Genomic DNA, 25618 nt, shown 5'->3' on the forward strand with positions numbered 1-25618 from the left:
ACAAACTTTTTCAGCATTGTTTAACACGCGTTGTCTACCCTATAGAGTGAACTTTCTTACAAGTATAATTATCAAGCTGCTGTATTTAAATTTAATGGCAGCTGCCAGAAATTGTAAATAAACTTAAACACCAGAAATGTTTTTAAAAATTTTTCATTTGATTAGTGGCAGTAAGCTATTTTACAGCCCATGACATTTGGATTTTTCTGCAAATGAATTTCAATTTTTGTGTCACTCATTGTATGATACGCTGTATTATCACGGCATAATGCAATTAAAAGTTCAATGGCAGCCGTCTGCCATAATTGCCAGCAACCGATATCCATCCTTGGTACTAGCGCAGCTAATCCATCGCAGACAATGGGTGTGTCAAGAAGAAACAATTGGAGCTAATGCAATTGTCTACCGGTGTATAAAGATAGATAGAGACTCACCACTAGGACATTAGTCTGAGAGAGGACATAGAGGTGAGTTCTACATTGGTAAGCAGTGCTATGCAGAAGTCTAAACATGGCAGTAGTGTCTGTAGAGTTGAGAATAGCTTGCCTAGCTCTGTGTTACCTTCTAAGTCTCAACAAATAACTTACAGCTTTAATATAGCAAAATTGTCTGTTTTAGTAGTTTTTTTCACTTTTTTTTCTATTAAAAATTATTTTATTTTATAAATTTCAATTTTGGATGCACCTTCTCAACTTGAGACCAATAAGTTTGTCTCACGACTAACCTTTCTTCAATTTCTCTCCATTGTTACTATTATTCTTTTGGTTAACTGCTGATATTGTCATTTGTATTATTTACCATTTATTTAATTATCTTTAAAAGCTAGTGTAATTTATTACATAGAGAATTGTCATCCACTATTTTAGTTTATTACAAGTTGATGACCTTCATAAGAACAGGCCAACGCTTACATACCTCTGACTCATTTTGACACTATCAATAGCTAATATCTTACGATGTGGGACCGCACTAGAGCCACCTTGTGGATATTCGTGACTTTGTGGCTGATCACTAGTGGTATAGAGATACACCTGATCGAGGAACAGGAAGCAGGAGTCATCCTTGTCGATCTCTCAGCGATAGAGAGTTTACCACTTTCATACAACATGACTAAAGACAGAATTAGGTATGGAGATAGTTGATTAAATAACTGAAACATACCGCTTGGTTTTTCTTCTATTGTTTCATGTAAACTTTAGGTAACTGCCTATCTAGTCCTCACACAACCTCTTTGTACCAACTAAAATCATAATCAACCATCATATGAACTAATACGCTTTTCAAAACTAACTAAGTGAGAGTTGACATATCTAGAGCTTCAGCTCAGGTCTAGACAATTCCTTAACCAGGTTGAATACACATGTATGCTTGTCATATTGTTAAATAATTCATTGGATTAGGATATGTGAGAGTTAAGGTGCAGTAATTTTTTAAGGTTTAGTCATAACCAGTTCCTGATGTAAAAGTCTTGCACATGGCTGCGATGCTTTGGCTATAAAAATACTTATGCAGTTAGCTGCCTTTTTATACCTCATAAGATGGCAATGAATTTTTTCAATCAAAATGCCTACTTATGAAATAGTTATAAATTTTACTGGATTATTAAGACAACCACTGAACTTGTCTAATTGTTCTGCTAAAGTATATGCTTGTATTTGAATAACTCTATTAATAACTGTTGTACCAGCTACTCAATGAGTGAACTGGGGACTTTCACACTAAACATAAGGTTAACAACTCAAGCAGTTTCTGTATAATCTGATACTAGAGAGTTGGTAATAGAGAAGATCTTGAATCCAATTTAATCCAAAACTATAATCCTTTCCACTCTTTAAAATATGTTTGAGCTCAATTCTAAGCATTCACGAGGCTAATGAAAAAATTTTTTCAAGCAATGTTTAAAGGTTGTCAAGCAATATCCTAAAGCTACACACATATGCTAAGTATAGTCTTAATGATTTCATGGAGAGGGAGAAGGCAGTTGTTTTTGGACCACTGTCAATGCAGAGTATGACATCCAGACATGAAATTGAGCTACCTAATAACTGTCGTCTCTAGTTCTCATTGTTCTCATTGCATCTGCTACCTAGAGGGAGTACTTTGATGATAGTTGCTGTTATTTTTTAATGCTTTTTAAACCTTTTCATTTTCAAAGGAAATCTCATTTGGAAACACGTTGATATATTTTGCTTTTGTTTTTTGAGAAGCTAAATATGCTGTAAAACATGGCTATCTCCAACTTTAGGAGGCCTTTTAAAAGTGTGTTACAGCATTTTATTATTATACATGTAGTAGTACTGTAGCGGTAAAAACTGGCAAGTGTTAGAAAAACTGGCAAGTGTTAGAAAGACTGGTACACTTGGCAGTCCTGTGCACTGTGGGTAATCATAATGAGTAATCACTATGTGCTTAATTAGTTTGTGAAATTACAAGGCGGCCAAGGAGTGTAGCCGTTAGTATGCAGGTCAGGAGACTAGTGTATCTGAGTTCAATTCCATTGTGAGGCAATTTTTTCCTAACACTCTGAGCATAACTTCGAACAGACGGATGGGCGGGCACGGCTTTTATTATAGTAAAAATTAAATCAAACTAGCAAGAAAAACAGATCAACAAATCCATGTTTTGGTGACTCTAGACCATGGCAAGAAATTTGTACAAGCTTTAATATTGTAGATACAAAGTGCTGGGGTCATCAGAATACTTCAACGTAAGTCTGAGACAAGGAGTAGTCAGTACAAAGACTAGAATAGACCGAGAGGATGTGTGTAATCAAGGTGTTGAAGAGTGCATTCTCCATGTAGACATCATTGCTATCCAAAGACATCAATATCATATCACAAGGCTTACTGTAAGTACTGCTGGATTTTTAATCCTGACTTTTTAGATATTAGAAGGTCTCTTAGCCTGAGCTCCTAAAGGCTTCATCGCTTGCCACTCCAGTAACAAATGATTTGTGAATAACTAGTGCCTCAACTACCAATTTTTACGTGTTGATCATGTGGGGAAATCTGTTGTAAATTGTGAACAGATTATCATACAATAGTTGATAACAAATTTGAAAAAAGAATTTAGAATTCTAAAATAATGCTAGAAAGATGCTCAACTGAAGATTGCTAGTAAAATTACATGCATTTTGAAATAATAACCCGATTTGTGGATTGTTCACTGAATTCTTCGCAAACGATAAGTTAGCAAATTTGGGTAGGCCTTTAACAAACAATGAGCATCCGTTCATTACTAGTAGCAACGCACAAATTAAGAGTTGCCTCCTCTTTCATTTGAACTAATAAAATTATCATACAAATGTACATGTAGGTTATAGTTTAGTTAGCTTGTAAATCTGAACACGAATTCTTGTTCAAACCAATACTCTAATAATCGTTAGGTTGAACAGTTAATGAACTGCCTTCTTGTCAACAATCAGTTTTGCTATAATAAGCCAGTTGCAGGAGCAGTTTCTCACCAAGCTCACACTGAAGCTCACCAAAAAAATGTAACTAGTATTTTAGAGGGTCTTTAGCATATTACATCAAGTTCCAGTCGCCGATAAAAACAGTTAAGTTTCTTTTTTGAGTTCAACAAGTGCTGTCGCTGTCTATTTTAATCTAATAGTGAGTAAAGATTGGTGCTGTAAATCACTCAATCATGAAAACGCATGTGCCTTGAGGTCTCATGGTTTCAATAGCAGGTGGCGCAGGTATCTGTTCAGGGTTGAAACAATCTTGCATATTTCAACCATATTTATTGGCCCACAAATATATAATGCTTAGGAAACTAAAATTGACTAGAATTGTGAGGTTTTCAATGGTTTTGGTTTAATGTTAGTTTAATAAAAAATTAGTTTTCCTGGCATATGTCTTGGAGTTCAAAAAATGTTTAGTTTAACAATTCTGGAGCATTATTTGGTCATTCGCAAATATTCAAATACAACAAGTTGTGACGAATCTTCAGTATTAGTTAGTAAATGTATAAGTGTGCTTGAAGTCACTAAGCTAATGGTATTTTTCCTCCTTTACTCTTATCATGTAGATAAACATATAACAGCATGTTTCGTCCATTTTTTATCATTATCCTTGAATATGTTCAATCCCGATATTTTTTTATTGTGGCTAGCATCACCTACAACTCTCGCTGTGAAAGTTTAAAGTATCATCCCTAAACTATGACACGAGACTTGTCATAAAAGAAAAATTTAGGACATTCGAAACTTCAGTCTTAGAATCTGCTAGGAGATCAACTTTGGTTAAATGACAGGCCATTTGATGGAACTTACAATTGTCTATTTGATATAAACGTTACTTACTTCTTTAAATACCCTCAGAACGTCTAAATTCTTTTCTGTAGATGACTAACTCTGTGCAAGTATTAAAAATGCTCATTCTAAAATCTAAAATCGAATTTGCTCACCATATTCATGGGATTAGACTTTGTACAAATCCCTTGATTCACTGATACCTTTCATTGTACACTCTCTACATTGTAGGTTATCATAGAAGACATAGATGACAACTTACCAATGTTTACCATAACAACACAGACCTTGACACTACTTGAAGGAGATGACCTTGACACAGTTTTAAAGTTTCCTACTGCAATCGATCTTGATAGTCAGGAATACACTGATACTGCTTATCGCTTAGTTCCACTCTCAGGTAATTAAATATTTTCTATCAGTCTGAATATTTTATTTTAGTTGAGCAATCTTAGCTCTTTGCCAAATATTTGTGCATCATAAAATATTGCTTGTCAAAAATGTCAATATTAAAGAAACACTTGTTGACACTTTTGTTCACCTTGTTTTGCTGTTTTTCAAGATAGCTTCTTGTCTTACATTCGAACACCTATAAAACGTATTTTCTGTATTTTTAGTCCCTGCTGAATTATCTGTAAAGATAGAAAAAATCGTTAAAAACACTATACAAGTGAGTCTCACCGGATATTTAGATTGTGAGGTTTATGGACGGGTAAACTTCGCTATCGAGGCATTTTCTTTACAGAATCCTTCGAGGTAAGTTGCTGCATAGCTAGCCATTTTCTTAAAGTCAAGCGATTAGCTTAACTTTAAGTTAAAGATGAGTGAGTGACAGGAGGGGTAGCAAAAATATCTGCGTTGATTCTGGCCAATCGTAGTAGTAGTAGTAGTAATAGCAGTAGTAGTAGTAATAATAGTAATAGTAGTTAGTAGTAGTATTAGTTAGTAGTAGTATTTAGTACCTACTACTAAGTTATCATGCAGCCATAGGGTAGTGACACATCCCCATGTGGCGCTGAAATGCCATCATGGAAACAGCTGTGTTGCTTTCATTCTGTCGTCATTCAGCGTCGATGTTTCCAAGAGAAACACTCATGCGGTCTTTGTGCCATAGATCAGCCTTAGTGACTAATGGTGACGTACTTGTGCGTGCACTTAGGTCTTGCTCTCGTGTTGCTTCCTATGGAGACAAATGTCTTGACATGAGGCGTCACTCAACTATCGCTCTAATATAGCGTCCTATGAAAACATGATCTGCATGTCGGCCCAGCATAGTGCTTTGGCACTGACGCAACCAGGTTTCGCTACACTATCGCTGAATGTAAAATTAGTATACATGTCTATTTCTTTAAATCAAAGTTTTACGATTTCTTACTAGTTTTGTTCTTTGGTTTCTGTACAAAAGGTCAATTGTTAAACCTATATTAAATAAGAAACACAACTTATACAAGAATAATTATACATTTTATTAACTGTTTTAGCGTCTCGGTGCTGTCAGTGACTGTCATAGTCAGCGATGTAAATGACAACAGACCGATTTTTCTCCAAGACTCCTACAGAATAGCAGTTGCAGAAGATATTCCCGTTGGCACGGTTATTACCCGAGTTACAGCAGTCGACAAAGATGTTTCCGAAGCTAACAACCAAGTTAAATACTTTCTAGATGAAAGGAAAGCCAACTCTCATTTTGAAATATATGAAGAAACTGGTGAGTCAAAGTAATTGATTCCTTTTTGTTTACCATAAACTGGCTGTTAGGTGCTTAAATTAACTTTTGAATTTCTATAAATTTACCACATTTAAACCAGGTTCAACTGCAGATATCCTAGGTGAACAACCACTAATTTAATTGCAACTGGCACAATTTTTATCCAACTCTGCCATTAAATCTAGCTTAATGATTTTAAAACCAGGTTTTAGTTGAAACCTGGTAAAAAAATTGCAATTAATGTTTAACAGTGAATGGTTTCAAAATTTTTTCTGAAACTAACTGAATGGCTTTCATAAATTCTTCTGCCATGAAGAAATCTTTGTCAACAGCAAAAAATAGTAAAATGACATAATCACTTCATGTTAAATAATCACTTATGCATGTTAAATGATACTGTTATCATTAACTGTATCATTTAACCTGCAAGTTATTGATATGATATCTTTAACTTTTGCTGTTGAAAAGTTTAATTGATTGCATTCACTGTTAAACTGAAATATTTGATTCACATTTGATTCATATTTATTCTTCAACAGACTCCCAAAGGCTAATTACTAGCTATTGTTTTAACCAGTTAGCATTCTTAACTGTAGTATTATTTGTTAACTATAACTTTTATTTTATTTCATTCTTTTAAAATTGTTTCTGTGCTGTTGGACAAGACTGCTTATTAATCTGCAGGGGAGATTGCTGTGAGGCTACAGCTAGACTATGAGCTTATATCAAACCACTCACTAAAGGTCCTAGCATATGACACAGGCAGCCCACGTCTCTCATCTATGACTGTTGTTTATATCGATGTTGAAGATGTTAATGATCATGCTCCTTACATATCATACTCTACAGCTGAAGAGGACAATGCTGTCAAGGTTAGTTCCTTTTCATCCATGTGATAGAACAGACCAAAGTTTTTCATTGTATCAATTTCATGAGTTTGTTTTGTTATTTCATAAGAAGTGAGTTATATATTTTAGCAGAATATCTTGGTTGAGAGTATTCTGCCGTAGGTAGGTTCTTCAAATCATGATCTTTAACAATACACAGCAGGTGAGATCCGCAGTGGTGAGATGAACCGGCACAAATTTTTAGTAGATTTTATCAGAACGTATCGGTATTCTTCTATCATTTGTGATTGTTTTCGATGTTTTTGAGGTTATCTGACTGCTAGGATGTTTCCAGTTTAAAATCTTCAAAACTTGATCACGATTAAAATGCCCAGATCAAATGAAAGTGCAATAATGATGTCTATAATTGCCAAAAGACTGACAGAATAGAGACGTGACATGCTTCAATGTGAATGCAATAATCGATATTCGCTATCGTAACGATGACGGCTAGTGACCTTAATTCACACGTATGTTTCTTTTGAGCATGTTATCGCAATTAAATTTGATCCATTTTAATCTTGAAACATCCTGGCAGTCAGATCAACTCAAACATAAAAAAACAATCGTATATGATAGAAGAATATCAATCCTTTCTGATAAAATTTACTACAATTTTATGTAAATTTATCTTTAAAAGTTTATCTTTATCCCTCATGCCATGATCTTTTCCACTTGCTTAGATTTTACGTTCCTTGAGTTTACTTAAGAGTGTACAAAAGTTGCTTCCTGCTGCCTGCCTCATTTTTTCGGTCAGGGTTGTTTCCCCTCCCTGACATTTCATAGCATGGCTTGAATCGCTGACCCGCTGCTTGCCAGTCTAAACTGGTTATGCTTGGTTTGGTTAAAATTTTTCATCATCTTTGCAGGTAGAGGAACACTCAGACATCGGTACATTTGTGGCTCATATAACAGTGACTGATGCAGACATCAGTTCAGCTTATAATACTGTGATCTGTCAGACTACATCCTCCCTATTCTCTCTGAGCTTTCATCTTGAAACTGAATATATTCTTTCCGTCAGCGCTGATTTGGATAGGGAAGGGCTGGCTAAGTGTGATGTTGACATCATATGTACCGACAATGGCTCTCCATCAAAATCTAACACAATTACGATAGACGTAAGTTCGCTTATCTGTATTTTAGTCCTGAACTTGTGCAAGTTGTTATTTTAGGCTTTAGTCAGAAGCTTTAAAAATTCATGGAACCCAAAATTTGGTTTTAGATTTTTTACTTTTATCTTCTGTAGATTTTGTTTATTATGCCAGCTTATAACTGTAGGTCATAACGGTAAGGCTTATAATCGGGAAGTCGGTAGTTTGAATCACATCTGACCAATTTGTGGTGGCGGAAAATTTAAAAGAAGATTCTGTAGATTATATACTCATCTTAACAAATATTTGTTACATTTACCGTACTTTTTTGACTATTAACTGCATCCCTATATAAGCCACATCTGCTTTGTTTTAAAAAAACTGATAATAAAACAATACATAGGCCACACTTTTTGTATATGCCGCAGAACTCATGACGGCGCTTTTTAACACGGCAACAACTTTGCTGTTTAAAATGGAACAGAGCTGTTCGGCACTGTTCCGTATTTCCGACACTTTAAACTCAGTTCCTAACGAAACAGTACTGTTAGGCATTGTTTCGATTATTTCTTTGATCGCTAGGGGCGCATTAGTCGGAGATTTCAGTTAATGTGCCCTAGTGGTAAAAGAAAAAACTACAAAATAGCCGCAGCCTCTAAATAAGCCGCATGGCTCGAAACATCAGGAAAAGTAGCGGCTGATAGTCCAAAAAGTGCGGTATGTAAACAGACATCAACATTTCCTTCAGCTAACTACCTTCCAACACTAAGAGTTCAACTATCAGCATTGAATACTCCAAACCTAATCATATTCTTCTCTTTTCTCAATTCAAGTTATGCTTTTCGGGCTTCACAAATATCATAACTATTTTCAGGTAGAAGTAATAGACATCAACGATCACACTCCAGTGTTTGAAAGCTCAACATACAGTGTCTATGAATTACCAGAGAACACTACTGTGGGGACAACCATCGCTAGCGTACAAGCTACAGATGTAGACTCTGGAGACAATGCTCGGATCACTGTAAGTTTTTCTGGGCATGACGCATACTTACGATTCACAACTTAAACCCGCCATGAATGCGCCTACAATTGTGGACTGGTTACTCGTAACGAACAACAATTGTAAAACGGAAGTTAACAGCTAAATCTTTACTATAATGAGAGCTGTGTTTGTACAAACCATAGTTTGAGGTTGGAAAAAGAGATTCATTTAGCTTAGGGAACCAACCTTCTAACACCAATTGGCTGACTTCCAGCGTTTTGGAATAATTGGGCAGATAATTATTCTCTGTGCTTTATCACAGAAAAGTGAGTAGAAATAATATTGAATAAGCCAGAAAAAGATCATTTATTGAGTATTTTTTACGGGCACAGCCAAAGTTTTCCAACTCCAAACTACCTGTCGAGTTTAGAGGTTACGATAAAGTATGAAATAAAAGTAAAAAGCTATATTTATAATTTGAATACAGGGTTAAATTGTTGATTGAAAGAAGGGAGTTTTTAATAAAAGGTGTTTAATTTACTTACCTTTCGTCAGATATACATGTATATTATTGTATTGATGGGTACTATTATAAATAAAAGGAGCTCTCATGCTATCACCCAGTCTAAATGCTTGAAAATTAGAAGAAACTTTTTCACTGCTAGTTGAAGGTGCGAAGAAATTCAAATCTGTTAACATGCTATTCTCGTTACAGGTGATTTACAAGTTGTTTAAACTCGTTAACATTATTCTTTGTTATGAATACTTCTTTAGGTATACCCTTATACCTTTTACAGTATGGACTCACTGCTGACTCAGAGTTACCCTTTGCTGTTGATCCCGTAACTGGAGTTATCCAAGTAGCTGGGCCACTTGACTTTGAAACAGTCTCACAGTTTCAGTTTACACTACAGGCAGTCGGTAAGTTTTTGACCTGCTCGTTTATCATTTGTCACTTTTACCTTAGTTGCTTTAACCTTTATCAATCGAACTTGAAGAGCGACTCATTTGCTATATATTAAACATTTCTAACATATTCATTAAAGAACAACACTAGTATATAGCTTGAATCACATGCTTTGTATTAATAAAATTCCACTGCCATGCCAGATGCTTAAACCAGAAATTCAATTCAACTTGTTTACAAACTAAAACTGTCATTTATGGATTGTAAGAGATTAATTGTAAAACACTTATTGAAATATTGAAATTCTTTGAGTCAAATTTATAGATTTAGACAACTAATGATCTTTGCAGCTTGATATTGTTATGCTAAATGATTTATATATATAAAATACATATATGAAGACCACAATGGAAAAACCAGTGATGTCACATTTTGGTTGTTTTGGAGTTATTGCTGCCTACCTGTAGTTTTGGCACTGTAGAATTATTGTATGGTGAATTAAAAATTTGGAAAAAACCAGTGTTATCCTATGAAAAACTGTGTTTAAATTTTATGCTCAAATGAATAAACAGGAGATGTCCAAGCCGTAATATAAAAAAATCGGCTAAGTCTAATAGTTAACCAATCAAAGAGCGTTTTGCTTGTTAACGCGGTCTTGCATTGTTTAATGTTGCTTAGCTAGCACAAACGATCGATGCGTAACGAGTGCTTGTGCGTTAAATTATTTTTAATAATGATGGCATCTGGAAATAGATCGAGTCTTTAGAATAAACTGAGAAGCATAGAAAAACAAAGAAAATATGGTAGTGCACAAAAGCAAGCTAAAAAGCAAAAGTTTCTAACCTCACAACAAGAGAAAATTGCTGATGCAAACGGTAAACATGCTTTGTAATTGCGTGCAGATGATAGGCAGAAGTTGTTTACTGATTTTAATCAATTTTACACTACAAAGATTACAAAACAATTATTTATCTTTGCTAATAACTGTGTGTAAAGTAGAAAGAAGAAGGCCCCATTGAAAGTCAAATAGGTCTCGAAGTAGTGCAGTTAGATTCGTTCTGTGATTGATACGCTGGACAGAACAAAAACTACACACTCATTCACTATTTTCATTGGCTTGTGCATGATAAAACCTTTTTTAACAAGATCACAATTAGCTATTCAATGTGTGAACATTCTTACATAAAATGTGATTGAGACATGACTGCAGTGAGTTGGGAGTCAGATGTAGATCTACCATCTAAATGGGTAAAGTTGTTTTGAAATGCTCGCAAACATCCTAAACTCTTTAATACAATTTATCTTAACAGTCATCTTAATTTATGTTATCTTATTTATCTTAACAGTTCTTTAATAACACAGAATATCTTAAACAGATATACCAGACAACTTGCCCAATGAAAACTAGGCCTATTCGTGAAAGGAAAGCTGCGAATACGGAAAGCAAGCTCATGGCATTTTATGGAAATCATGAAATGGCAGTTACATCGAGAGTGCTATTACAAAAACGTCTAAGCTTCCTCATTGAACTCAATCAACTATCATTACCATCAGTTGATTGCCAGTCAGCAAAGCAAAATACCGAGATTAGCAGGTCCTTAAACAATTTTGCAAACTCGAGAATCAACCATATTTTGACAATTTTACAACCAGTGATGTTGTGACAGCAGAGAGTGATGAAATTTAGACATTGTAGTGAAACTTTAAACTGCTAATAATTACTGGTTGTGTTACAGTACTTATATTATAGTTAAAAATTGTTTAAAGTTAAAAAAATAAAAGATTTTATTGGGAAAAACATTTTTTAGTGCATTCAAATGGAAAAATAGGTGATGTCCGTTGCCAACATGCATGTTCATTTTTGACCACTGAGTTACAAAAAAACCAATATTTTGAGTCAAAAATGTTATTTTATAAGCACCAAACTATGTATATGTCAATAAACCTACATATACTTGTCATAAGCTGTATTTTGATTGCGTGATCCAGTCTCAAATCTTAAAAATTGATTTTCACGAAACTGCAAAAGTGTGACATAACTGGTTTTTCCGTTGTGGTCTTCATATATTTATATATATGTTATATAAATACTTATATTATATATATTTATATATCAATTTATATATTGCTTAAGTGAATGATTATATAAAAAGTTCTCAACACGAAGTTTGGAGCTACATGTAAATTTATAAATACAGTCAAACATGGATAACTCGAACTTCACGGGACCGAGTGAAAGTGTTCGAATTATCAGAGCGTTCAAGTTATCGGAACACTGTCACAAGTCCATGTATTTACTTATTTATTAGTAGATACATACATGTACATATACAAACTATAATATAAATAAAAAGCACAATTGGCTTGTTTCAAATTAAATGCTTCTAATGTAGTTTAAAACATTTTTATCAAAAAGTATAGAGATTTTTTTATCACTTGAGATTGGTTTGTTGTTTGAGGTGATGTTATTGCCAGGACGTTTTTTAAGCCTGGTTCCCATATACGTCGCAAAGCACCGGCGGTAATATCGCGCAGCAAAACACTTGCGGTGCTCGGCGCAGTTTAATGTTCACATAAAAGCCACATCGTTAATAATATCATAAACAAAATTGCGTAATCAAATAAAATGTTCGCTCGACATGCCGTTCTTATAATGGTGACCTTTACCCGTACAGTGCATTTCGGGAAGGTTTTGCCTGCGGCCGTTTGCGAAATTTGAACAGCGCTAAACTATTGCGATGCCGCCGGCAACTACCGGCGATAATCGGCGGTCCTCGGCGCATACGTTCCCATTTCATCGCTAATAGCCTGCGGTGTGTCGCCGGCGCTTTGCGACGTATATGGGAACCAGGCTTTAGATTGACATTGGCAAAACTTGATCGTTGTTGAAATGCTCAAAAGAAAAGACATCTTTTTCTTTTGAGCGTTTTACCCATGATCAATTTTGCCGATTTTTCTTGAAGTTTATGCAAAGATTACTTCACTTTTCCATGCTTCCGAAAGGCGATCGCTAAGCGGATGTTTGGTAAAAATAAAAATTCACCAAACCTTTAGAAAAGTCGTTGACAAAAATATTTTGCTGACGGTGGTAATAACGACGCTTATGAATTACGAAAAGTTGAGGTTTACCTCTATGGCTTGGAATAAAGTGATTTTCTAAAGCGATAACAACCGTTTCGGTAGCCGTTGGGCAGAAAACAGTTCGAGTCAACAGTGTTGAGTTCGAGTTATCTATAGCAATTTATCATTACGTGGGAATGGACCAAAAAAACCGTTCGAGTTAACCATGTGTTCGAGCTATCCGTGGGCGAGTTATCCATGTTTGACTGTAGTTTGAACAATAGCGTAGCTTATTGCTAAGCCTAAAATAACTTAATAATCTTCTATAGTACAGTTTAGATTTTAGTGTAGACTACTATAGTTATCCTTATGTAGCTCTATTTGTTGTATATTTCTAGACAGTGGTGTACCAGCTCTCTCAGCTACAACCCTGGTAAGGGTTCATCTTACTGACATCAATGATAATCGACCAGTCTTCAGTCAGCTGACTTACCTTTTTGAGGTCGAAGAGTCAGCACCAGGTGGCACTATTGGTCGGGTGTTTGCTAGTGATGCCGATGAGAGGGGAGCCGCATCTATCACGTACAGTCTTAGTGAAGAGAGTGAACTATTTGATGTGGAGATAAACTCGGGAGTTGTTCTATCTCTTCAGTCATTAGACAGAGAAACAGCTGATGAATACAAAGTAAGTAGGAATTAAGTGCTGCATATGGGTAAAGGTCTGACCACACTAGACGATTATATGGCATGCGTCATGAGAAGGGCGGAGATATCGCTGGCGTGTGCCTAAGCACACTTGAGCGGTTCACCAGCAAACGATATAGTGGGCACTCTCACAAACTGCCAATAAAATTCCGTATCATTAGTTTCTTCGGAATTGTTAATAAATTTAGGTAAGTCAATATAGCGCCGTCTAGGCAACGACATAAACAACTTCCACTTTTGTTATTAGGCCTATCTCACTTTCACGGATTGTACACTACAAAAACACATAAGAAAAAGTGATTCATTTATTTTAGCAGTGATATTTTATGATTTTGATATATAGTTTACTTTATAGTATTTTTTATATTTAATATATTAAATATTTACCATTCCCAAGATGGTCAACCTGCGGAACGATTGACTTCAAATGCTGGTTTTCAACTGGGTTTTTTAAAATTTTTCTGTGTTATGTCGTCCAGGACTGGGAGTGCTTTTATTAAATTTATGAACTATCCAGTGTTCGTTCTGATGAGGTTTCAATCGTAACAAAATAGCAAAATGTTGCTGCTGTACGTTGATGAACATTAATAAGAAATAATTACCCGCTATAAAATTTCATTTTGGGAAAAACCGACCAATCGAAATGCGTCTCACTAGTGATAAAGTGGGATAAAGTGGTGATGAGAATGTTTAGCGATATCGCTCCGCATGAGCTCGCTGAGCGAGTTCTAGCACAGATAGGCGCCACGCAGCGCGATATCGCGCTAAATATCGCCTAGTGTGTTTTCACCTTCAGTGTTTGTCAGGAACAACTAATTATGAATTTTGAGAACCAAAGAAGCTAGATTAATAAATCTTACTTTGTTTTTGTCTGTCTACGTTTCTTATTCGATTTTATACAAACTTCACACTCATATGCTCCGCACCTTCCTCCGGGTCGCTAGCATATTTGGTTTCAAGGCTCTGTCTGGTTCTTAAGAACCAGCCTCCTCAACACCTACCTGCAGACTATCTGCTTAAAAATACTACAACTCTTGGACATGTTTACTGCTTCTATTATTATAAATACTAAAGCGTAGGCACATAACTAGCTGTGATCATCTCAATCTGTTTTAGCTGACGGTGTTAGCCCAAGATTTAGGAAGGCCATCACTGACCTCTTCAGTGGGAGTTTGCATCCGAGTTTTAGACATCAATGACAACTCTCCATTTTTCACCACTCCTACTAACACAACATTCAACTTAACATATTCGAGCTCAACTGAGCAGCCTATCGGCGCATTGATTGCTTCTGATCTGGATTCGTCTGATCATGGCAAGCTTCGCTATCAACTTATTGATGGTAAGTGGTAGTGTATAAAGCCTGGTTCCTATATAGGTCGCAAAGCACCGACGACAGCACCGCAGGCTATTAGCGGTGAAATGGGAACCTACGCGCCGGGAACTGCCGGTAGTTGCCGCCGGCATCGCAATAGTTTAGCGCTGTTCAATTTTCGTCGCAGGCAAATTTGAATGTCGCAGGCAAAAAAGGCCGCCGGCAAAACCTTCCCGAAATGCACTGTACGGGTAAAGGTCACCATTATAGAAACGGCATGGCGAGCGAACATTTTATTTGATTACGCTATTATGTTTAGCGATGCAGCTTATATGTGAACAGATGCCGCCGAGCCTAGCGTCGCAAACGTTTTGCTGCACAAGTTACTGCCGGAGTCTCGCAATCGATACGAGAACCAGGCTTTAGAGATCAAAATTCTGTAGACCGTATTTTGAATCAAATTTATACTATTAAAATTTTTCTTGCTGAGTTTACCATATATATTTTCACATAACGGCTGATCTTGAAGAAATGCCCCATAATGAAACAACTTTGTATAAACTTTCGCCTTAGCTAACTCCCCTGTCCATAGCATATTGTTCGAGCTAATAACAACAGCGTATATTGGGAAATGATATATTTTAGAGCGTGGTTGACGTTCTGCCGCTACTTACACAAAAAATAAAATACAAACAAAGATGTTTGTAGTTTCTTTTCGTAGTTGGTGGTTTCGTTTTAGTTTCTAAACATCAGTCATGCTTTAGTCAGACTATGACTAAAGCATGACTAATGTTATATGAAGTGACTGGTGATAGGTGATTGATAAAGTGAGATGGCATGTTGCAGAGTAAACGCAATGTATTTGGTTAAACATGAATATGTTACACTCGGTTTAAAACATCGTTTGTTTTAACTCTACATGATTATGTAGAATTAAAACAACTGATGAAGTTATAAAGGGAAGTCTTTCAGGCTTGACTTTATTTGGTGCTGTCTTAATTGTTCTGGCAGCGTGTTTGATCAGTGATATTGTCTTATCTGAGAACTGGTGTCATGTCTTTTGGCTAGATTCATGCGTGTATAAGCTAAAGCTAGCCCTTTGGTTTGATAAAATCTATTTTGCGTTTGAAAGTCATCTGATATTAAAGTATATACGCTATTAGTGTTTTTAATCTTCATGCTGATTAGGCATTTTAGGCATCGTATTCTCAAGAGTTGGTCTGAGAGTCATGATAACTCATTCGATTTGCTTAGGTAAATTTTTAGTTGGATGATTCTAATTAGAAAAGCATAAATCTATAATAGGATTAATACAGATAATAAGTGTACCAATTTGCAGCATGAGACAGTAATTACCATTCCTTATTACATTTATCAACTCCAATTTTGAGACTTACCTTAATTTATCGAGACTCTCATTGAGTTACTTTTGACAACCAATAGTAATGCATGAATTTTTTTAGTCGCTTAACTTCTGTACCTATTATTATACAATATTCTTAAACTTGTTAAACTCTGTCAGGCTTGGTGCTTAGTCTAGAAGTGATTAAAAAAGAATCGCAATGGTCTATTCGAGCTGAAATATTCTTTGAAACTTACTTACAGAACATCAGAATGGATTATTCCAGCTTGACAAGGAATCTGGCGAAATATTTCTAACTAAGACTCTGCCACAGACCTCTATCAGCTCTTACCTGCTCACGGTAGTAGTTTATGACACAGCACAGCACTCTGATTCAATAGACATCATTGTACTAGTCACAGATGAGTCAAGTTCTACATCCTCTCATGTCCAGCCTCGACAAACCACAGACCTTCCCATCATCCTTGGTGCATCATTAGCTGCCACAGCGGCTGTCATTTTGTTTGGCTCTGTTGCTTATGTCAAAGTTCTAAAGCAGGTTGGTGAAACACGCTTATCCTCAGATATTTTTTCTATTTTATGCAATATGAAACACTGAAGTTAGCCGAGATCTTGTGTCGTTTAGTTTTTTAAACTTTCCTTCCGATTTGTTATTTAATATAGTTTATTACAGCATTTATTTATTATAGTAATATTTACATATATATATCAAGCCATGGACTAATTTCCATCTCTTGTAGAAGCGGCAGGTGTCTTGCATCTATAATCGCGGAGAACCAGTACAGCCAAGGATGCACCGTAATGCTGAAAACAAAACTCACCCTTTTCCTCAGATGCTTGATGGCTCAACTGTGTCATCAGCTGCTTCCTCTGGTCAGCACCAGCCACTTCACATAAAGTCTTCCCATAAGCCATACCAAAATGATCTCCGAGGTCCACCTACTCAGCTAAAAGTATGTATATATTGTCAATTTCTAGTAAGCTAGGATCTGCTTGACAACTACTAAACTCTTTAATAAGACCAAAGCGTAATCGGTGGAGTGACCTTGAACTGCGATGCTTTAAGTGGCAGCGCGACAGGGCGATTTTAATGTGATCATTGTTAGATCACCCAGTTGCTACGATTTTCAAGACGGTTTTGCATGCGGGGTTCATAGCACTAGTATTATTTACATTCCCCAAAACTCAAAATAGCTTCTAATTTGTAGCAATAATTGAGATATCTTGTTTGAAAGTTGAAGTATGTTCAGCGATGGTGGGAACCATCATTTCTGCATACAAAAGGGCAGTTTTGCTGCCTGAATTGTGTAGTACTGGCTAGTAGTTGGCGTCTGAGTCATTCATAAAAGTTTGTTTACTTTTTATCATTTATATGTTACTCGTGTTACTTACCTTGTGTGTATCTTTTTAAATGGCTTTATTTGAGAAAACAGCAAAGAACTTGGTACAATAAGAATGCGAATAAAAGAAACAGTTGGTACCTGTTTTAACATGACAACCAATCTGTTTAGCAAATTATAACCCTTAATCTTTTTGTAAAGTAACATATTAAAATCTAAAATTTGCCAATTCTTTTAAAAAATAACCTCTGCCCGCTTGTTGTACACGCTGAAATCATCTTTTACTTACTCTAAACTGTATTTAATAAAGCAGCCCAGGCTAAAAGAAGTACGCTTTCATTTTTATGACTAATTACTCACGAGCACCAGTCAAAATCATGTCATTATCAGGAATGATTGGCAGCAATAGATTAGAGGAGAAAAACTTGTTCGCTACTTTGTGACAAATTTTAAAATTATATTCTGTCTTTGTACAATCGTATTGTGTTAGTTTACTATTAGCCATATACCATTTAGCATTGGTTTAAACAATGATCATATAATATTGCAACTGATTGTAGAATCCATCCAACCCAGACAGTGGATGCGTATCTCTCAATATCTCACCTACTTCTAGTAGAAGTGTTGCTTCGTCTCCACAGAGTTACAAAAATCAAAATTCATTCAAAGTAGTCGCCAATCTTTCTACCTTCTCTCTTGACGAAGAACCCTCTAATGTAAATACAAGTTACAGCAGTTGTGCTGTCTTCAGTGTCGAAGATGCCGAAGTTGTTGATGACAGCAACTATCTTTTCCAAAAATGTTCGTATTGCTTAGCCAATTCCGATGTGAGCTGGTCTCATGATCACCAAGAAGATGACAGTGGAACAAGTGTACATGAAGATGTTGACCTCAGTGATCAAGGAGTGTCGGAATCCTCTCGCTCGTAATACCCTTTTGTCTATGGAACGCAAGTTTCTATTTTTACTTTTATATGCAGCACTTTAGCTATTCCTTTTTCTATTTTATTCATTGAAGAGTTTGTCAGCTCTGGCTGGGTGCCAGCATTTTTTTATTAGGCATACCAAAATATAAAACTTTGAACTTTCATGAGCTTTGAATGTCTTCTGAACTCATCCGCAATTAATATCAAAGTTTTTAAGCAACATCACATCAAGTTTTTAAAAAAATTCGGCTTAGACACACAACTTTTATAATCATATTAAACCGACCTTGCGCAAGAGAGAAGAAAAAGCTAAAGGAAATAAAAATGGAACGACTGTCAATAAAGACGATATATGAGTAACATTCCATAATCAAAATGTTGACCCAAGAAGCTTACATCTGATGTGGAATCTACACTACTTATATTGGCACAAATACCTCACTGTATGCCTGCAATGTTCTTACGCCAAAAATAACATCACTTCTATGGTGAATTTGAATAAAAAAACTTCAACAACTGCTGAATTGGTCATAGATCACTAAGGGACAGCCATCAAGGACCATTTCCTGAGGAGGTAAATAGAAACACTTGATGGTTATTCCTCATGCTTCTGCAAGAATCTGATTTACTCACTTTACCCAGTAATCAACTCGCTAACAAATCGGTGCTGTGTCTGAGGCGGGCACGTCATCAAGTGTGGCCAAAAGTACCAAAGTATCTCTGATAAATATATGGATGAGAAGCAACAGTCTAGAACTAACAAGCCACGGCGACTTGAGAAATATGAACAAATCATTACTACATAGAAGAGAAGATGACATAATGCATTGCTAAAGTAAAAATTGCCCAATATCGAGATGTTATATGCAATTGAGAGTTTTAAAGACTTTAGAAACATAATATAGCAGATAGTAAAGTTGTGTGCTTTGGAAGAGGCTGAAAGTTTTATATAAAGATGTGTCTTCAAAATTGGAAGGCTGAATTTTTGTAGATACAATTTTATATGTTCTATAAAGTTATTTGATAAAAACTTATATTTGAAGTGTTGGCTGAGTTTGCAGCCAATTTGTAAATAAAACTCTAAATAATTATATTGTGTTTGTGTACGTGTTTGAGTAGAGAGTCTGTATCCAGTAATGGCTTGCGTAGTCATGTCATTGCGCCGTCAGTAGCTCTTGTAGTCATCAACCTGTTAAAACATTCTAACAAAGACATAGAAGTCAAATTAAAACATGAAGTGTGCTGTATATAGTATATATGACTATGGGACAACTTCTCCATCTCTTGTATGCCTGATATTAAACAAGCACTCAACAAAATATATGAATTATAAGTTTTTACTATAATAAGAGCAACGTTTGTTCGTCAGTCCATAGCCACGCTAAAAGCATTAGGAAAAGATTGTGCCACAAGGGGATTGAACTCGAGCCCTCCATTTTACAGTCTAGCACCTAACCACTACACCCCTCAGCCACCTTGCTATTTCACGGTATAAGCATTTAATGATTACTTATTGCGATCTCTGATGGTGCACGGGACTGCCAAGCTTACTAGGTCAGTATAATAAAATGATTTCAAGCATTTTAGCCAAATCTGATGAAAACAAAAAAATTACACCAATCTCGACACAACTCGCTAAACAGCCTTTAACTATATATATAAATCTCAGTTTGTCTGTCATCATTCGCGCGTCCAGTTATAGCGATAAATTTTTAGCTACGAAAAAACTGCTTTGTAGAGGATTTGAACTTGGAATCTCTAGGTTTGCAGATAAACAAGCCAACCCATTAGACTGGGTGTCCAACTGACTATGGCGATTAGTAATAGTGAGGATATTCATTATATTGGTTGAAATACTCGTAACGACGTTGAAATGAAGTAACGACGTTGTGTCACGCCTATTGATTACCAGCTGGCTTCACCGTTTTTATTATAGTAAAGACTACTGAATGCTGGGCGTTGCACGGCAATAATGCAATGAAAGTAATGCACAGGACTACCAAGTGCACTAGGAAGTATAATTGGAGAGACGTCAATATTGTTTTTTTGTATTTCAGCAGCTCATCTTTCTATTGGTGTTGTCAAGACAAGCTGTTGTAATAATATATGTATTTGTCAATTTTAAACTAGCCGATTCATAATGAAGAGAAGGCTATCATATGGGGTTTTTACAAAGCTCTTATTATCGCGCTGTAATCTATGATTAGCGTTAATTAGCTGTAATCTATGATTACAGGTAGTGATAAATATTTTAATAGACTTTTTATTAGACTAGAATTTTTAATCAGACTCAGATTAAGGAACAAATTTTATCGTTGCTCCATCATACTCTGTCTAGGTCCCTACTACTTGAAAAGGCTATTGTGAAATGTTCAGGCGGTATAATGAAAAATGACTTCTTTTTATATGAAGTCATCAACGTCTATCTCACTTGTCAATCGAAATAAAAATATGCTTGTAAGTATTCTAGTATAATATTTTACTCAACAAAATAAATTGATAGTTTAAATTGGACAGAATTACACTCGTCTTACACCCATTACAAGATGCACTTATTTTTCAGGACGCACCTCGTTAAGGTTCTGCTGGAACTTAAAAGCATCCATCACTATTGTTGAAATATACGGACAGCTTATGAATAATGCTTGAATATGTAAAGCATTGCTAACGCTCATATTCATGTTGAGTACCACTGATCATTGTGTTGTTAAAAGGAGTTCCCAAGTTATAGTTGGATTATCTTTGCATTATCTTTGCACTCACTGACAATTTGAGGGTATCGTCTACACTTTTGTAGATGCGATAGATAAGATAACACATGATAACTTGGTTTAACAAACAGGACCCATATATTTGCCTGTAGGCAGCATGTTATTTATTATGCTGAGTTTTCTATACCACTTTTTAGTATGTTTTTCTACAGATATCTATTCACGTTGCTTAATTTTAGTGAATCATTATAATTAACTTTATTATAGAACACTATACAGTAGTATTGAAAATTTAGCCTCTTCATGCTTACAAACCCGGACATCTTGTTTTTACTCTTAAATTTTAAACCATATTTGATTTAAACAAGTGTAACATGTACTTTTATGGCTACTTAACGCTAATTATTTCTAAAACGCCAACAAATATCATGTCATATATACTAGGCTAACAATCACAGATTCAATTGCAACTTGCACCAACTTTTATTCAATTTGAGTTGCACATTGTACTTTCAAAATCTATTTGTAATTCAAGATTTTTTATAATGTTTAACAATAAAGGGCAGCAAATGTATAATTGTGGCAGTTTCAATAGTTTTCTGAAACTAACTGAATATCGTGTTTAAATTTATATATTTTATCAGTAAAGAAACGATTGTCAAAAACATAGAAAACAGTAAAATTTTATAAAAAATAATGCATTATGAATTTTTGCTAATAAGTTTGATATGACCAAAAATGTTTATTGAGATTCCAACTGTGTTCGTTTGTATTGGAGTTTTTAGGGCAACTTAATTCTTTGAACGCTAAGTGACAGCAAGTAACAGGGCCATGTCTATGATGAGTCACGTTACTGCACTCTGATGACATCTGAATTTAATTCTTTAATCTTAATACATAGGTAAATATGCATTACAGTTAACGATAATTATTGTTTACTTAAATAATATACCAGGTTCATTACTGCTAGTAGAAATCCAGTCTTGAGTAGATGTATTGTTTTAGTCAAGTCTAAATGGTTGGGACCAACCAGAATATTAACTAAGTCTAAATAATTGGGACCAGAATATTAACTAGCATGTTTACCTAGTTCCAATTTTATTACCTATCTGCACATCTAGCTTATATAACTCGTGAGCAAGAAATCTATTAGCTTAGCTACCTCTGTGTCATTCGATGTGATATTACTCTGTGCAGTATACAGAGAGGTTTAGGCGATAGAACCAGAGAGTCTTGTAGGATGGCAAAAAATATTGTCTAGTTATGTGACTTAAGCTTTATCATAATAGCAAAGCTATTATGATATGAATTTGGTGTAATTGAGGTATTTTTATTAACAGTCCTTTTTATCTCACAGGCTGCAATAAAAATGTATTAAAACTCAGAGTATGATTAATTGAGATAAATTGATGTCCTTATTCTCATGGCTTTTATAATCTAAATATTTTTTTGACACGCTTATTGTCATGGCAATCATAATTGAATACATTATCTAGTCATTACATATCCACTGCTAACCTGCCAGTTAGAGGTCATTTATATTTTAACAACAGTATTTTATGTCTGATACTTGCTATTGAAATAGTATTTCAAAGTGAAATACCATGTTTTTTAAATAAAAGATCAGAAAAGTTACTTTTTATGAAGTCATTTTTGTCTTATCAGACTAGTAACACTGGTTAACAAGGTATCTATTACATCGCAATGCGCGTGACAGAATCGCACTAGTTAGCTATTAGATATGGATGTTCATTTCACTGTTTCTTATTCTTAGGGAACTTATTACTAGAGATAAACAATAATTGTGATAATTGGTCATTCCTTATCTTTTAATACGTTATATTACGTACATCGTATTTTACTTTGGCAAGCAGCAATTAACATCTCAGTGTCAGACCATCCGCCATAATTGCTGGGCACCAATATCAAACTTAAGCAATTACGCAGTTAATCCACCACAGACAATGAATGTGCCAAGGAAAGACAATTGAACCCGGCTCTGTTGTATAAAGATATATAAAGACATTGTTTACTTGATTGGGCATTCCTTCATGAGACTCTCTAGGGGTGAGTTCTATGTACCTTTGTTGCATCTGGGCATGCTAGAGTAGCCATTAAACACTGCATTTGTGTATAGCTTGGAATGCCTTATCTGAGACCAACGTTTTTTAGTAAATCGAGATTGATTTGAAGGACCTGGTGATTATTTCACAGCTCTGCAGTAAATTGTCGTTATTTTTCGATTGCCACTGAATTTATTCTATATTACATTTATTGCTGTCATTCTTATGACTTGAAGTAAAACTATTAGTAGATCAATTTTCATTCTAATGAAAAAAATTGATAATTTCCTTAGTATTCTTATAGTTTATCATTCTTATAGTTTATCATTCTTATTGTCATCATTCATATTTATAGCTAGTTTCCTCCAGAAACAGTTTGTTACTAGTAGTTTCAATGTTACGAAGGTTTTACACGCTTTTCATTTTTATAGGTTTTTCTAATTATCAAGCTTGTGTTCAAAGACAGCGTATCATGCTGTGTTTTCGTTGGCTCATACCGTATACAGTCATCATTCTGTCAACTATAAGCTTTGGAATAGAGATACATTTGATAGAAGAACAGGAACCTGGAGTTATGCTTATCGACCTATCAACCATAGATGATGATATCATGCTGATAGCTAACGCTTCTAAGAACCAAATCAGGTACTCAGTTACTCAAGTCTGTTTAAAGAGTAATATCAATAAAAATAACTTTAAGTTTCTTGGTTCCTTTGCTTTGTTAAGAAAAGTTGTTTCATTTCAAATTATTTAATGTTTTTTGGAAACAGGAGAACAAAATTTCAATGCCAAAATAGTTTTGGTTCCTTTCTATTATGAAAGTTTTTCTGCAAGAATAAAAGGTAGAGTGCCTGCAGGCAGCTTTTATTCCCTGAAGTAACACCAGCAACAGACTGCACAGGCAGGGTACTTTGGGATGGGAAGAGAAAGCCACTAACATATTTAGTCCACCATCTGGGCAAGCCTTTGAGACAGAAAAGCTTGTACCATAAGTTCTCACACATCAACCGAGACTAAAAAGTTGTTCATTTTTAAGCTTGAAAATAAAAATGAAAAAATGACAGACAATTCTCTTACAATCTAAATTTCTACATCCAGCTCGGTTAATTGAATTTGTTCACTTGAAGTTAAAGACGACTGCTGGCATACCTATACCGTGTTATTCTATTATCAAACACTTGAAAGGATCAATACTGTATCAGTACATTTTCCAAAATGCCATTTGTGGTCCGCAGTTTGAACAAAACTGGTTTGATAGTATCATATCCTATTAGCAGGCAAAGTTTTCAGAAGTGCATTTCCATTCACCAAAGCACCCATCATAACTGAAAAGCCTTGCAAACAAACACCAAGTTCAGAGACCAATTATTTAGATGGTTGAGTGCCTTTGGCTCCTCGTCCTACTCAACTTTAAGCCAGTGTTTAGATTACATTAATAACTGCGTAACGAGTTTCTATCGCAGTGTTTGAGCCCGAGAACTTAAAACCGAGCGTATAAAATTACAACTCGTAAACGCTTTTTCGTTTCCTTATGAAGGGTTCTGTAAAATCTAGACAAAGATAAGATGGCATTTCTTAAACCACTTGTAATGCGTATCCAGATATGAGTACATATAAATATTTAAATATTTTAGCGAAGTCCTATAGAAAGTGCTTTGGTGTGAGCCTGTCATAATATTTAGTGTTATTTTAAAGGCTGGTGAGCTGAACCTCTGAAAACAGAAATTCTATCTTTAAATATTAGTGTTTCCTATAGGATGACATGCATTTTTATGCGTAAGCTAAGATCTTGGTATTTTGAAAATGAATTTTAACATGGCATTCACTGTGTTTCTATGCCATGAAAATTAGTCCTATATAGCTTTGGAAAACGCAAAATATTTGAAAGAATTTTTTAATGATATCTTTAAAATATGGTCTGTTACATTTTGTATGAATTTGCCAAACGAGTATAACTGATGCTTGGAATGTGTGTGTACACGTTTATTCCGTTGGCCGTAAAACTGCAAAGTAAATGTCCATAATGAGTGCAGCTATACAGTATGCGCATAGACCTCAAACAAAGTGAATGTATGAACAAACCAAATGAAGCCTCTTTACCTCTAACTATCTGTCCATACAGACGACCAAAATTTCCTATACCAACAGCGTAGTATGAGTGAGGACGAGTGTTTCTTTGCTGAAGTTTTCCTTTGTCCTGTCCACAACAGTGGTAAGGTGTGCTTTTATATGGCATGGCAAAAATTGATCGTCTAGCTTGTGCTGTAAATTATGAGGTGCCTAACGGATAGCAAAATACGTAT

General features: G+C 35.3%; 3 protein-coding genes across 3 annotated transcripts; all 3 read left to right on the top strand.

Moving 5' to 3' along the window:
- Positions 1 to 956: 956 nt before the first annotated feature.
- LOC137407059 (protocadherin alpha-5-like) lies at positions 957 to 5974 on the top strand. Its single transcript, XM_068093665.1, has 5 exons — positions 957 to 1126; positions 2674 to 2848; positions 4484 to 4652; positions 4870 to 5008; positions 5734 to 5974. The coding sequence occupies exons 1-5, from the start codon at positions 957 to 959 to the stop codon at positions 5972 to 5974; spliced, it is 894 nt and encodes a 297-aa protein (XP_067949766.1).
- Positions 5975 to 8981: 3007 nt separating this feature from the next.
- On the top strand, positions 8982 to 13593 carry LOC137407060 (cadherin-19-like). Its single transcript, XM_068093666.1, has 3 exons — positions 8982 to 9050; positions 9724 to 9847; positions 13292 to 13593. The coding sequence occupies exons 1-3, from the start codon at positions 8982 to 8984 to the stop codon at positions 13591 to 13593; spliced, it is 495 nt and encodes a 164-aa protein (XP_067949767.1).
- A 3147-nt stretch (positions 13594 to 16740) lies between these two features.
- On the top strand, positions 16741 to 18609 carry LOC137406663 (uncharacterized). The gene is made up of 3 exons (XM_068093273.1): positions 16741 to 16814; positions 17017 to 17229; positions 18177 to 18609. Exons 2-3 carry the CDS (start codon positions 17068 to 17070, stop codon positions 18543 to 18545), a joined length of 531 nt encoding a protein of 176 aa, XP_067949374.1. The 5' UTR covers positions 16741 to 16814; positions 17017 to 17067; the 3' UTR covers positions 18546 to 18609.
- Positions 18610 to 25618: the final 7009 nt, after the last annotated feature.

The sequence above is a fragment of the Watersipora subatra genome, chromosome 10 (genome assembly GCF_963576615.1).
Source record: "Watersipora subatra chromosome 10, tzWatSuba1.1, whole genome shotgun sequence".
Classification (NCBI taxonomy): domain Eukaryota; kingdom Metazoa; phylum Bryozoa; class Gymnolaemata; order Cheilostomatida; family Watersiporidae; genus Watersipora; species Watersipora subatra.